Below are 15,076 nucleotides of genomic sequence, written 5' to 3'. Positions count from 1 at the left end.
CACACATGCTGAGTCCACAGATGCTGTCACAGTGACTGCTTGTTAAAATGAAATGTGGAAAGTGACCTGAAGGAGGACATTCAGTGACACTTCGCAAGCTTTATGATGGTCCATAAACCAGAGAAAACATTTCCTTTTAATATTGATTGCCAACATTCATTCCTCGCTGTCGCTTTGATAATATGAGGCATGTCGATCAAATGATGAAGATTAGTAGACAGGTTCACTTCAAAATAAAAGACATGTTTTGTTCCAGATCATGTTTTGAGGTAGTTACCTCATAATAACATAATTATATAATCATAATCATTATTATAATCTGTGCTCATTTGTGTTTTTTATTTATAGGTGGCTGACTCATAAATCTTTAAGCATCAAACAGCTTGCTAGTCTAAAATAGAAATCCATTTTCTGATAAATCCAGAATGTGTGTGGCAAGCCGGTTATGAATTATATAATCTGAGAGATTGCTTATGCCCTTTTTTCGCCTCATGTTCCAGATGCCAGACGGAGTAAAGTTCTTAGACGGGGAATTTGTAAAAAATTCCTCCCACACCCTGGGAAAACCAAACAGCCCTAAAGTACTTGGACAGAAATCAAAAGCCTCCTGGCCTCTAAATGTCCCTGCATCAGAAAAGATGTGTGCATAATGCACCATAGGAAAATTTGCATTGGGTTCGCCTTAAAATTAATTGTTTGCACTGGGTTGCTGTGTTGATTTGGCCAGTTTTGCTAAAATATACTGTAACTGTGGCTCCATTACATAAAATATTCTCTTTATTTAGAAATATGGGATTAGGTTTTTTGGCATTTAAAATAACATTTGAGATTAAGGCTGCAATATTTCAAAACGTATTTCTAGTACAGTCTTTGCTTTGTCAAACACACGGCATCAACATCTGATCTTAGATTCAGACTGACAGGCCTCTGGTCAGTGGCGTGTAGCATTAGTCTGTGAGTGACAGACAGTTTGATGTTTTTGAACAGCAAGGGAGAAATGAAGAGAAAGGACATATATTTATTTGATCAGGAGTTTATAACATGATATTAAATCGAAATTCTAAAAATAAATACGTAAATAAAATAAAATGTTGTAAACCGCATGAAAGTGAATGGGAATTTGAGTAAGTTTTAAGGCCATATTCAAAAATATAAATAATTAAATGTGACTTATGAGACTTGATGGCTTATAATTACTTATATCAGACCTGATGTGATGCATTTAACAGTGCCATATTTAGATTGAGACCTACTGCAAAGGAGTTTTTCAGAGAGTGATGACATAAAATTTGAATTATTTATTGCATACACCAATATTTTTATGATATTTTTCATCTTTTTTTCTTTCTTATTCATTCATTCATTCATTTGGCAGCATCCATACCAATTCATCATCTTTAAATTAAAATAAGTGGCCCCTAAATTCCCCCTTATGTTCTGCAAAATAAAGAATGTCATACAGGTTTGGAACAATTATATGTTCTAATTTTTGAGTGAACTGTTCCTTTAAGAATATAGAGTTATGCAGTTGTTGTTGACATGGATACACTGAATTTAGATTTCTACGTAGATTTATGATGCGCGTGCCCTTGTCAGTCTTACTTAAAGAAAATAATGTCTGTCTTTGGTTAAAAATAATATATCATACTAAGCTTATCAGACACATTGGCCATCTGCCTTTCTCCTGTTTGTCTTTGAAACTGCTAGACACAATTTCATACTGTCAGTTTTCTTCTTCCCTAATATTATGGGACTGACTGACTTTCCTTCAGCATTTAACACTGTCATTTCATCAGTCAAGTATTTTAAAAATATATTAATGTTGGTCATGTTTGATAATAATTTCACCCCTGTATTGCATGGGTCGTGTTACAAAGCTCTAGATCTCCCCTACGGAAAATGAAACTAATGCACATTCACATTCTGAAACAGGAACGGAGGAGCAGAAAGTGAAAATTTCCGTCTGACAGCATGAATAAGTCCCTGACCTGACTTTATGTTTGCGAAATTCTTGCGTTCCTTCACTGCGGAAATGTCTAGTCCAATTGCTTCAGTGTCACTGTGGATTTTTTTCGCTGTCAGTCTGTCAGCAGGCTCTAAAGGGCACACGTTACATACGGGAAAGCACTCATTCTCTTACTCTCGTTTACATTGTTTTCATTTTTTGACCGTCTGAAACAGCCTGGTTTGTTAGGTCAGACACAGTGACACCTGTGATTTTGACATGTCATGCCACACAGTTCAGACTATTGTTTGAGTCTTTGATTTGTGATGGAATGCATATGCTCTTGGTGCATAAAGAAGATCTCTGTGCTTGAGGTATTCGGCCAATCAAAATGCACTGGATAGCTCGCCAATCAGAGCACACCTTGCTTTTCAGACCGATGAGCCTTGTAAAAATCAACGTGTTTCAGAAGGCGGGGCATAGAGGAGAAACAATAATGTGCAGTATGTGGAAAATAATGTTATTTTTTAACCTTAAAACCCATAAACATATTTTATTTCACCAAATAATGTTCTTTTTAGCAGCATCATATGACCCCTTTAAGCACTTAACACATGATACAGTATATGTGCATGCTTATCAATGCAGTTTTGAGGGAGTGTGTGTGTGTTTATGTCGCATAAGCTCTGGTGTATAACGTACACAGGTGGAGTTGCTTTGTAAGCTCACTCTGGATTATGACAGGTAAAAAGTCTCTTGCAGCAAGTTATAATGAACACAAAGCACTTAACTGAAGATCAACTACACTTTATTTGCACTTGTATGGAAACATATTACTCATGCCCGCTTGAAAGTAATTAAAAAAAATAAACCTGACACTGACATTACCATTTTGGCCAAAATATAATTGTTTTCATGTTATGGCCAGTAACCAGTAATTTTATTGTATCAGTATATACTGTGCATCCTTAGTTTTGTGCTGAAATCAAATCAAATTTACTTGAATTCAGAAATATACCACATGCACTACTATTTGAGCACCAAATCAGATTATTGAAGTTTGAGGTTACACTTTATTTTAAAGTTTTCTTGGTTTAAGTGTTATTATAGATATACGTACTGTGTAATCTACTTACTATAGGGTTAGGATTAGAGTTTGATTTAGGACATGCAACTCTGCATAATTTATTGCTATAATAATAATCTAATATGTGTAACAAGTACACCTTAAAATAAAGTGGATCCTTAAATGATTTCTGAAGGATAGTGTGACACTGAAGCCTGGAGTGCTTGCTACTGAAAAGTCAGCTTTTCCATCACGGGAATAATAACATGTAATTTATATAATTTGGCTTCTAGATTTATTGCAGAATTGTGGTGGGAAAAGTATACAAAGTGAAGCATAAAATTCAACCAGAGAATGCAGTAGATCTTAGGATAACTATTTAGCAGCTGTTTCTTTGCTCTATTTATCATTTCTGTCTCATGCCGAAAGATTGAATTGATAACTGCTAAAGACTTGCTGAGATGTGAGAGTGTGGTCTGTTGTGTGAAGTGAAAAAAACAGCTCGTGTTCAAATCTTGATAACAATGAGATTATTGAATATAATTTGTCTTATTATTTATCCTAAATGTTAGTGATTTATCATAAAGTGCAACAATGTCATGCAATACTGTCTCGTATGATAATTGAACACACCACTGTTTCTTGAAGCATTTTACACATGCTTTTATAAAGATCCTTTCTTGAACGATCGTTGGAGTTCACGATCATAGACGCTTAACTGATTCATGTGTAATTCTCAGTAAATGTCATTCTTTTCTGTCTTCTAAAGAGACATTTTAGGCAATAAAAGGCTGTAACATTATACCAATACGTCAAGGCTGCGCTGAAAGTGGATGTTAAAATGTGGCCGTGGAATAGGCCACACATGAATGTTTTTCCCTGGTATCCAAACAAGATTTCCTGGAAGAAAAAAAAAAAAAGAGTAATTTCAAAGATATTTAAGAGAATAATGGACCTTACACAGCATGCCATTTTAATGCCTGCTCTTTTCTTTAATGATGATTTAAGTTGTAAAGTTAAAAAATGCTTACCACCGAATTTGTGCAGTGCAGTAAATTGGACATAATTACCTGCACGTTGATGATTAGCGGAAAGGATGTAGGAAGTAGCCCATTTCTCCAGTGACTAAACGCCCAGTTTTGTGTTCATGAAAGTCAGGAGATTTGTATTAACCCTATGTATGTTACACGTCCCCATGAGAAATACAAATGAAAGGAAACTCAGGACAGACAGAGTTTTGGAGAAGCAGCAGAAAGACAAATAAGGAAAGAAAAAGTGAACGACTCTATGTATTTCCAACACTTTTTGACCTTTAAAACATCAGATTATACAGGCAAAATCACTTTAGAACTTGTTTTGATTTCCTTATCAAAACCATCTTACCTCAGTAGGGTTAAAAATGATGTTTGTTTAACAAGAAGTGACGCTTATCGATCATAAGAAACATGTTTTTTTGCTTTATACAGAAAGAAGCTGCCTTCTGAAGAAGTTGGTGGAAATTTTTTGTGGTAGGGTCCTTTGCCCAAACCAGCTGTCACAATACTTTAGAGGTGATTGCAAGATTTCTGCTGCCTTTTTGAGGTTTCCTGTTAGGGTAGTCAGTTCTGAAGCGTTGCTATGAGCAATCGGCATACATAGATGCAAACAGAAACATGCAGTCTCTAAGGAAACACGCAGTAAAACACTGCAGTGCCTTCCACTGGGCAGCACAACAGTTGGGATGGAAACTCTGCAGCTGTTTCTTGTGAATCCAGGACCATGGGTTTACTGTGTTTTCAAGCACAGTTTTTTTTTTTTTTTTTGCAAATCGCTGTGAAACCTGCAGACTAAATAATGTTCACAATTTTAAAATTGAAAAATTATATACTCTTTAGAGATTATATGTATAAAACATTTATGTATTATATAACAAATAGTATATTATTTTTAAAAAATTAAATATATATTTTTACATTTCTGATTTCTATCAACATTTCTTATTATGGAAAATAAAGATTTTTGCAGAAACTTTGAGAAATGTCTTTTTTCAGGACTCTTTGATCAATAGAAAGTTCAAAAGAACAGTGTTTATTTTAAATAGAAGTCTCTTGTAACATTCAAAACATCTTCACTGTCACCTTTGATCAATTTAATGCATCCTTGATGAAGAAAAGTGGTCACTTATTATTATTTTTTTTTATGACTCCGAATCTCTCCAAAACATCTCTTCACTGTCACTTCAGATAATTTTTTGTGTCCTTGAAAAAAAATATATTAATTTCACGTTTAATTTGCTTAATTGGCATTACATATGTGTATATTTCCAAAGCATTTTAAGTATGTGTAAAATACATAATATAATTATATACAAAGTGATAAAAGACATATATAAAATAAAATAAACAGCAGAAATTTCACTAATATTAATACATAATTATAATAATTACAATTATATACAATAAATAATATGTAAAACAATTTATTTAAATAAAAAAATGACTGATTTTCATATTATACATTTATTTAAAAATTATAAATTCTTTGCTTTTCAAAAAACATGATCTAATATATATATAGTAATTAGTAATTTCTATTAAAACTGAAGGAAAACATTTCACAACCTGTTCCTATTTGATTCATGGGAAACATAAAGATGTTCTGTAAATCGAGAACAGGTCTTGTGGTTGCGGTTTGTAACAGGACATGCGGTTTGCTCTGTGTAGGTGTGAGTACTCTCTTATGGCCAGAAGCTCAGGAAACAGGGCTCACAAACAACCATTCATGCACATGTTTAAACTGCTGCTTTAATCTGAGGCATTCTAATGTAAGTACTGGTGAAAGTGACTCATGTTTTCCAGACAGACTCATTAATTGGTTGCTGGAGGATAGTGAGCCACATCTGTTGTGCTTCTGCCTTATAAGTGGTAGAAGCGTCGGTCTGGCTGACCTTATTGTGGTTTCAGCTCCTTCCATCAGTACTCAGAGATGACGTGTCTCTGTTGGTTTGCTTGTGGGTTGAGTGTGTATCTATTAAAGGATTCATGCCCTTTTGCATTTTAATGTGTGATCTGTGAAGTTTTTCAGTGTAGAGTCTGAGAATTGTCTTGATATCAAGCACATTAAGCAGTCCACGAGGAATTCCAGCTCACTGCTCAAAGGTCGCAGTCTAGCAAGTATCTCAGCAGCTTTTGTTTCAGCAACGACATCAAAGTGATGCTTTATAATATTAGGAGGTCAGTATTGAGGATATAAAATGCTGACATAAGCAACGTCCAACTCCACACCTGTCAGTAACAGACTGGACATTTGTGTTTTTCAGTTCTCTGTCAGCTCTCTGTCCTGCTGTACCCCATTGACTCAGAGCTGTCAGAGATTGCAACTAAAGCTGTGTGTCAGACTTGCTACCGTCAAATCGCACATTTGTTTTGTCCATAACACTCAGTGAGACACATTTGGCACCAGCTTTTGTGATTGCACAGGCACGCATTGCTTGAATTGAAACAATATTGTGTGTGTTTTAATAAGAGAATGACAGAGGATCAGGAAAGCTGATGATGAGGAGTGCCTGGATAAAGGCTTCATAATCTCAGAAGCTGCATGTGACCCACAGGGCTATTGCTGGGCCGCTGTCACACTTTTTGACAGCATATTAATAGGGATTTGTGCCCCAGATGTCTGCCACTCTGCCACTCCATTCTGCTCAAAAGCCAATCCTTTTTTTCTTGCTTTGTGTGCAAACCTGTCAAGAACTGGTGAATTACTCGGACTGTGGAAGTGAGTTCTCATTCTTCACTTGGAATTTTTGTTCAGGCAGCTTCTGCTCATAGTTTGGGAAGGTTGTGCATTTGAATGCTTCTCCTTAATATATTGTATTTTTAGTAAACCATTCTTTATTTATAATGTATTACTATTGATTTTGTAACATGTAGTGTCAAATAACAGCATATTAGTGTTTCATATAGCAATGGCATCATTCCAGCAATGGTTTTGGAAGAGATCTGATACGCCTTGCTTGTTTGAATTAATCTGTTCTTTTGGAAAATATGGGAAAGGGTGAAAACATAACACTGCATGCACACTGCAATATTTATCATACAAAATGTTCCTTCATGTATTTCTGATAGTAAATCTGTCTTCTTTAGTAGAATTTTCCTTGGGTTGACTGTGCCACCTTGTGGCTGGAAAACTGAAATCTTTCCCTCTTTTTGTAATTTTGTGAAAAACTGCCAGCTGTTCTTTTAAATAAAAAACTTTATCAGAAAATATTTACATTAATATTGCTATATTATAAAATGTCATTTTAATAACAACAACAACAACAATAATAATAATAATAACAATAATACACATTTTTTATTTATATTTATAATATATAGAGATAATATTGAGAAAATAGATTACTGTTGTTTTATATCATAAACCTGATTTATTTCTGATATTTAATATAATATACTTATAATATAAAATGTTGTTTTAATAGTAATGCCAAACAAATAGAATTGTATTTGGACACACTTTATTTCAAGGTGTTCTTGTTACACGTGGTACATGTACAGTACTTACTATTATAAGAACAATACATTATATGTAATTTCATGCAAGTTACCCTAAGCCAAACCATAATCCTAACCTTAACCATATAGTTAGTACACAAGTAGTTAATTAATATTACTCAGTGCTTAAATGTATAATTACACTGTAACAAAGACCACTTAAAATAAAGTGTTACCCTTTATTTAGATTTATTTCAGAGAATATTAAAAATATAAATGAAAAAATCAATAAATATAACAGGAAATGTTGGAATTTACTTTGTAACTGTGGTATGATCATATAATGACCATTTTATAATTGTAATGTTTCCAAAATCTGATATCTGAACATTTTTATTGTTGTATTTCAGGTATCCTCTTTTCCACACTGGTGTTTGGACCTGCCTGCGGTTTCATCCTGGGATCGGTCTGTACCAACTTTTACGTGGATGCTTTGTTCATCGACACAAGTGAGTTTCAGTTTATCTCCACATGCAACACAAACACTCAGTTTACTGCAACAGAAAACTGCTGCGAGGCGTATTGTCTCCCACCAACACGGCTCTTGCATCTATTGAATAATTAAAAAGCACCGTCTTCCGCGCTGTATTCTAGATTATGTTCTCAACTGTATTCTGTCTCACTGCCACGATCAATAATCAGTGAGAGAATCAAAAAGCACAGACGATTTCCACACTATCGCTGATCCATTATGTTGTCAAAAGTAAATGTGCATCCTTTTCTATTTAAGCGGCTTGGTCATTTCAGCTACATCCATTCCACCAAATATAGCACCAAAATCATTTGGAGTAGAATGAAGCTTACCGAACAGCTCATTGACTCCAGTGACTTTGAACAGCGCGACGGTTTTGATGTCAGATGTCTGTGAATTGCATCATGTAATCTGAATCTTTTTAAATGTCTGCATATGTGAGAGATTCATCATTCTGCTGCACATCTGTCATGTATTTATCACCCTGTGTTTGCTTCTCTCAGCTAAGCTGAACATCACTCCTGATGACCCCCGCTGGATCGGTGCATGGTGGGGCGGCTTTCTCCTCTGCGGTGTCTTACTCTTCTTCTCAGCCCTCTTCATGTTTGGTTTCCCTCAGTCTCTGCCTGGCAAGGAGGTGGAGGGAGGTCATGAGAGCGAGCAGACTATGCTGCCCTCATCTTTACCCCAGGATTATGAGAAATCCAAGCCCAGCAATGGAGTCTACCAGAACTACCAGCCCAACAACAACAGTCTGTCCTGCTGCCAGCATCTCCGAGGTCTCTGTGCCAGGATCTGGCTCCATTCACTATGTTACACAACCGCTAAACGCTTCCTTTGACTGAGTCTATGACTTCCAAGCCCACCGTGTGATGTTCAGTGTGTTCTTACTGAGATTAGTCTGCTTTAGCTGAATACAGTTACACTTGTCTTTAAAGAATAAGGAGAAATGTTAGACGCAAACACCTGATGTGGGTCTTTTTCTTGATTGCGTGTATGTTAAATTGAAGAGTTGATCTGCTTAAATCTGTTTAAACCGTACCGGACATCTTCCTCTAATCGCAAGTCTAATTATACTTAATGATACTCTGAGGAGGTAATTAGACAGTTCGAGTTAAGTTGTATTTATGAGCAGGCCTGCATGGAATCTGCACCCGCAGGAGTTTGGAGGAACCATCCACATCCACTTATGTTTCAGCTTTTAAAACTAAAATCATTAACTGAATATATTATATGTCTGGCCTTTTTTTTTTTTTTTTTTTTTTTTTTAAGTACTTAGTTATTGTAGTACTTGAACTTAAAAGAAAATAAAATATATATGTTCAAATTCAGTTTAAGTTCAAATACTAAAAGAACTCAAATTAAATAAACTAAAACTAAAAAAGACAGACATATAATATGAACATATAAAAAAATAACTAAGACTAAAATGAAAAAAAATGTAAAAAATGTAAAAAGTTGCTTTGGCCACTAACTCAAATTAAAAGTAGTGCTAAAATTACTGAAACTAAAATTGAAATTAAATAAAGATAAAAAAATAATAATAAAGATAAATAATGACAAAAGGGCATAGCCTAATAAAATGAGTAAAACCTAAATTAAAATATAAACGAAAACTGACTATAAAAAGATAAAAACAGATTATAAATAAAATATTAAGAAATGTCATATAAATAACATTGTGTTTTGTAAGTGAGTGAAGTATATTGTAATTTAATTTTACTTTTTGGTGTTCTAGTGTTTCTTATGAAATATAATGTTCAATTAGACAAAGTGTAGTGTAAGAAATATTTTATTAATAAATCATATAAATCATTTATAAAATGTTATACATTGTATCTGGTCAAGTAAATTATTTGGTTGATTTTTTTTTATTTATGTTTTTGTTATAAAAAGAACAAAAAAGAAAAGCCCTTTTGTAGCAGTGATGAGAGGGGCTCAAAATTAGATTGATTTGATTTAAAAGATTATTAAGAAAAAAATATTTAGTTTAGAGTAATGTGCAAAAACAAACAAACAAAAAACATTAGTCTCCATCTGGATCTGCTTATTAGAGTCAGGGTTTTAAACATGTTTCCAGCCAAACACGAAGAAGCACTTTTTGCGTGCTAGCTGTCGCTCTCCAGGTTCATGCTGCCGTTCTTGTTTCTCGTCTGTTTGTCTGTAAATAGAGTAACTGTTATGCTGCAATTGTACTATACTTGTAAAGCTGTAATTTTGTACAACAGCATCCATCAATCATGGAAGATCTGATTACATGCTAGCTAACATGATGCATTACCAGCAAAGAAGCCATGGCAACATACAAGACTCTGTGCAGCAATAATGCAGGCAGCGGTTTTGTCCAACTTTTACCATCTGGTGTAAAAGCAGTCTCCGTCGTGATGTTTCAGACACATCTGTCAAATATATCAGTCAGAATGAAGGCTCCTCACAATTTTTCTGCAGCACTTTAGAAAAGAAAGAGGAAATTAGGAGGTGAATGTCTGTTGATTGCATCATAAATCATCTGTTTCTGCATTCAAGTCTTACAAGCGTCAATCTTAACTTTAACTGAATGCTATAGACTAGACTAGTCTGTCATTACTCAGTCACTGAACTCTCTGTCTCTCCACTCTGTCTCTTCCTCTTTCACTTCAGTTATTCCCAAGGTGACCAAGCACCTGCTGTCAAACCCGGTGTTCACGTGTATTGTGCTAGCTGCCTGTATGGAGATTGCTGTTGTTGCTGGCTTTGCTGCCTTCCTGGGCAAATATCTGGAGCAGCAGTTCAACCTCACCACCACCTCTGCTAACCAGCTGCTGGGTGTGTATAAACACACACTTACACACATACAACCAGCTGCAAAAGTCGGTCAGAATCTTTTTTTTTCCTGTTCTTTTTTATTGCCGATTTTAGTTGGAAATGTATTTGTCTTATTTTTCTTATTTTTGCCATTTTTACATTACGATTTAGTTTCAATACAGTTTTAATATTTTTTGTAATGCAGTTTTTATTGAAAGTTTAATAAAAATTTTCATTGCAAATGATTAGCAAAAAAAATGTTTTCTTTTATTCTAATTTTATTTAAAATGGCTATTAATTGAACTATTTTTTTCTAAAGTTTTATTGCAAATTTTTTACAGAAAAATTCAATTTTCCTTTATTTTTTGTATTATATAATAATTTAATAGTACTTTTTCCAATTTTTTTGGAAAATTCAATAACAACAAATTTTTAGAGGAAAACGTCTGGTTTGCTGTATTCATTTTTAAGATTTTTTTTTTATTACATTTTTAATTGCAATTAAAAAAAATTCTAATACTCTCTCATTGTAATTATTGCAGATTTTCCCCTAGTTTTAGTGTTATTTAATAATGTTTTACAAAAAAAAATCCCCCAAAAATATTAGCAGTTTGTGTATTTTACTGTTTTTTCTCTTATTTTTATTTTTTATTAGTTAAAATGTGTTTCCTGTTTTTATTATTTTTTTCTTATTTAATGTTAATTGTAATTACAATTAATAAAAAACACATTTGAATTATCACACAAGAATATCAGTTTTTAGTATTATATTCTAATTGAATATATTTTCTAAATTATTAACAGAAAATCTGTTTTTAAAATGTGTATTATTATTTTTTTTTTTTTCAAAAGCATTTATTTCATTGCAAATTATTACAGGAATGAAATCAAATGAAACTTGCAATTGCAATTAAAATTATTATTATTATTATTATTAAAATTTCTTTCTAATGGTTTCATTGCAAATTTCCCCATATTTTTAATGTTCATTTCTAATGTTTTACAAATTGTATTTTTTTTTTCTAAACTATTAGCATTAGTCCATTTTTACTGTATTTTTATCATTATTTTTACTAATTTAATTCAAATATTTTTTACACATCATTCACAGAACATGTGCCTAATGTGAATGTGTATATTTTGTCACTTCTTAATTTCATTTCATTCCGTTTATTTCTTTGCAAATTAAATTTTGTTTTTTTCTTTTTGTTTTAACCAATGTTTTTGTGAAAAACATTTGGATTCCCAGATTGTCAAGACCTTCTCAGTATTTTGAAACTCATTTTATCCCAACAGGGTTATCTTTGTCTCTTACCCAGTAACAGTATAAATTATAATTTATAATTATAAGATTTGCATTTATTTGTCTAGCAAAAGCTTTCATCCAAAGCGACTTACAAATGAAGAATACAACAAAAGCAATTTATCGACATCTGAAGTGCCGCAATACAAAGAAAAGAACAAAGATAAGAGGGAAACCAACTCTTGACTTTGTGTAACACATCATTCTGTGGATCTTCTCGTCATAAACAGGGATGACGGCCATCCCCTGCGCCTGTCTGGGCATATTCCTGGGAGGTCTGCTGGTGAAGAAGCTGAACCTGTCTGCTCTGGGAGCCATTCGGATGGCCATGCTGGTCAATCTGATCTCCACGGCCTGTTACGTGTCCTTCCTGTTCCTGGGCTGTGACACAGGACCTGTCGCTGGGGTGACCGTCCCCTATGGCAACGAGTACGGACGGCTCAGCTGCTTTTTTCTCCTCACAGCCTTGTTATTTTTTGTGCCATTTATAATGTCTTTGCAAAGAAGCTAGAGGATGACAAGTCTACATGCTGAAACCCCTTCATTTATTTTGTTTATGAGCCAGCTTCAGTATTTTATAGATTTCACTGGTTTCAAGGGAACAGGAGAAAACAGATTAGTAATACACCCCAATTTATTTTCCAGGCCCACATTGAATCTTTGCTTTATAGATCTGCAAACATAGTGCTTTGGATTTAGATTGATCTCAGTGGCTTCTGAAATCTGTTCATTTGCTGATCGTCAGTACACCAGTAGGGGGCAAAAGTAGTGTATTTTTGTGTTTTGAGCAAGTCATTGCATCACTCGGATTCTTATTATATTTGGATATATGCATTTTTAAACAATTAAAAATAATTTCATTTTGTAATATAGTTTTTCATTGCCAATTATTAGCAGAAAATGTTTTTTATATAATTTAATTTTAATACATGACATTTTTTCATAATATTCTTCTAATACAAATTTTGTTGAAATAATTAATAGGAAAATGTGTATTTTCCATATTTTTTGTATTATTATTAACTTTTGATGTTTTTCTTATTCTTATATAATTTATTATATAATTTTTTATTTTGTTAGTAATTTGATACAAATGATTTTTCTAAATTATTAGCATAATATTTTTTAACAATTTTTATAATCATTTTAACTAGTTTGACACATTTTATATTATGATTTGTCCTTCTTTTTAATGCAATACTATTTATTGCATTGCAAATTATTAGCAGATTTTTTAGTGAAAATCGGAATTTCTGGATTTTTACACAAATTAATTAAAATTAATTTTATTATTTTTTGTAATACAGTTTTTCATGATCTGATTTAATTTAATTTTTATAGTTAAATTTTAATACAATAACATTTTTATATAATCTTCTAATTGTTGATAAGAAAAAATTTTTATTTATTTATTTATATTTTAGTATTATTATCAAGTATTAATGTTTTATCATTTTTAATACATTTTACATTATATTTATTATTGTTTTCAGTAAAGTAGTTTGCATTTTTTCCTTCTTTATTTTACAGAACTATATTATTAGCAGAACATTTTTTTTTTTTTTACCTTTCAGTGAATCCCAGATTTGTGTCATTTTTGAACATTCAGAATTCTTCTCTGAATGACGTTGACCATCTAAATGAACTCACATACCCCTCTTGTTCAGTCGGTCAGCAGATGATTCATTCATTCAGTTTGCTCAAGAACAAGATGTCACTCATGCTCCAATTTGTTCAGACTCAACACACAGACTCATTCAGTATTTGTTCAATATTGCTGTGCACACCATCACACGCTATTCGATTTTCCCCAAAATGGGACCAATTCCATCCCCAAAAGTCAATTCCATCTGGGCCGGCTCATATCTAAGCTGCTAGACAAACAGTGCTGTGTGTGATAAACAAAATGAACTCATTGACACTCAGTATATATAAATAACTGGCTTCAAACAGGTGAATGTGTGTTTGTGTGTATATAGGACACTGCAAGTGGGCCAGAGGCCGGAAGTCCCCTGCATGAGTCATTGTAACTGCTACACTTCATCCGTCAGCCCCGTTTGTGGCTCCAACGGTGTGACCTACTTGTCCTCCTGTTTGGCTGGCTGCACCAGAGTCATCAGAACCGGACTTCCACCTCCTCTCTCTCAGGTCATTACCCATCTCATTTACACAACAACTTTGTCTCTCGCTCTTTCTTTCCTCTTCGCTGTCACATACTCTCTGTATGTCTGCTTCTCTGGCTCTCCGCTCATTTTCTGGACAGCTCATGTCCGGCGTGGGTCATTAGAAGCGAAGCCCACGCCGCTTATCAGATATACAGTATGTCTGCCTGCCAGGCATCATAATGGCCACTGCAATATGGGCCTCTGCGCTCTCTACCATACAAAGAGAATGATACAAACTGGAATAGATGAATCCAAGATATAAGTCACAGCCAGTAGCATTATCGTAATTGAGCACTGACTCACGACATGAATATACCAACTGGTGGGTTTAATGAGCCCGTTTCTGCCAGGGTTCGAGGGTGCATTGACTAGACTATAGTGTTCCTGTACCTCAATTGGTAGAGTATTGCCTTATCAAGCGTAAGGTTGGGGGTTTGATTCCCCGGGAACACATGATAAGTAAAAATTGATAGCCTGAATGCACTGTAAGTCGCTTTGGATAAAAGCGTCTGCTAAATACATAAATTTATAGCACATTCAGACAGATCATAATGACTCGTTTACTTGACACTAGTCCACTCAACCCTCATTTAATATTCATATTAAATGTTTTTATTTTTAAATAAGCCCTCGTTTTAATTTAATGGTTGATTGTAGTATATATTAAGTGATTTAAAATCACTTTATCATGCTTACTGTCATATTTGCACATTACAGACGGCAAAATGATTAGCAAATTATTTTATGAGGAGAATATAAATGTTATTTGAGGTAACACTTTATTTTAAGGTGTCCTTGTAACATGTTAC

General features: G+C 33.7%; 1 protein-coding gene across 1 annotated transcript in view; it reads left to right on the top strand.

Moving 5' to 3' along the window:
* Positions 1–15,076, top strand: part of LOC127977161 (solute carrier organic anion transporter family member 3A1-like) — a 47,290-nt gene that overhangs the window by 28,983 nt on the left and 3,231 nt on the right. The window contains exons 3-7 of the mRNA XM_052581874.1: positions 7,894–7,992; positions 8,519–8,794; positions 10,656–10,820; positions 12,333–12,531; positions 14,082–14,250. Coding sequence (XP_052437834.1) covers positions 7,894–7,992; positions 8,519–8,794; positions 10,656–10,820; positions 12,333–12,531; positions 14,082–14,250 — 908 coding nt within the window. The remainder of the gene's footprint in view (positions 1–7,893; positions 7,993–8,518; positions 8,795–10,655; positions 10,821–12,332; positions 12,532–14,081; positions 14,251–15,076) is intronic.

Source organism: Carassius gibelio, chromosome B18 (assembly GCF_023724105.1).
Source record: "Carassius gibelio isolate Cgi1373 ecotype wild population from Czech Republic chromosome B18, carGib1.2-hapl.c, whole genome shotgun sequence".
NCBI classification, from domain to species: domain Eukaryota; kingdom Metazoa; phylum Chordata; class Actinopteri; order Cypriniformes; family Cyprinidae; genus Carassius; species Carassius gibelio.
Note: the sequence above shows the minus strand (reverse complement) of the source record. Positions and strands in the feature narration are given on the sequence as shown.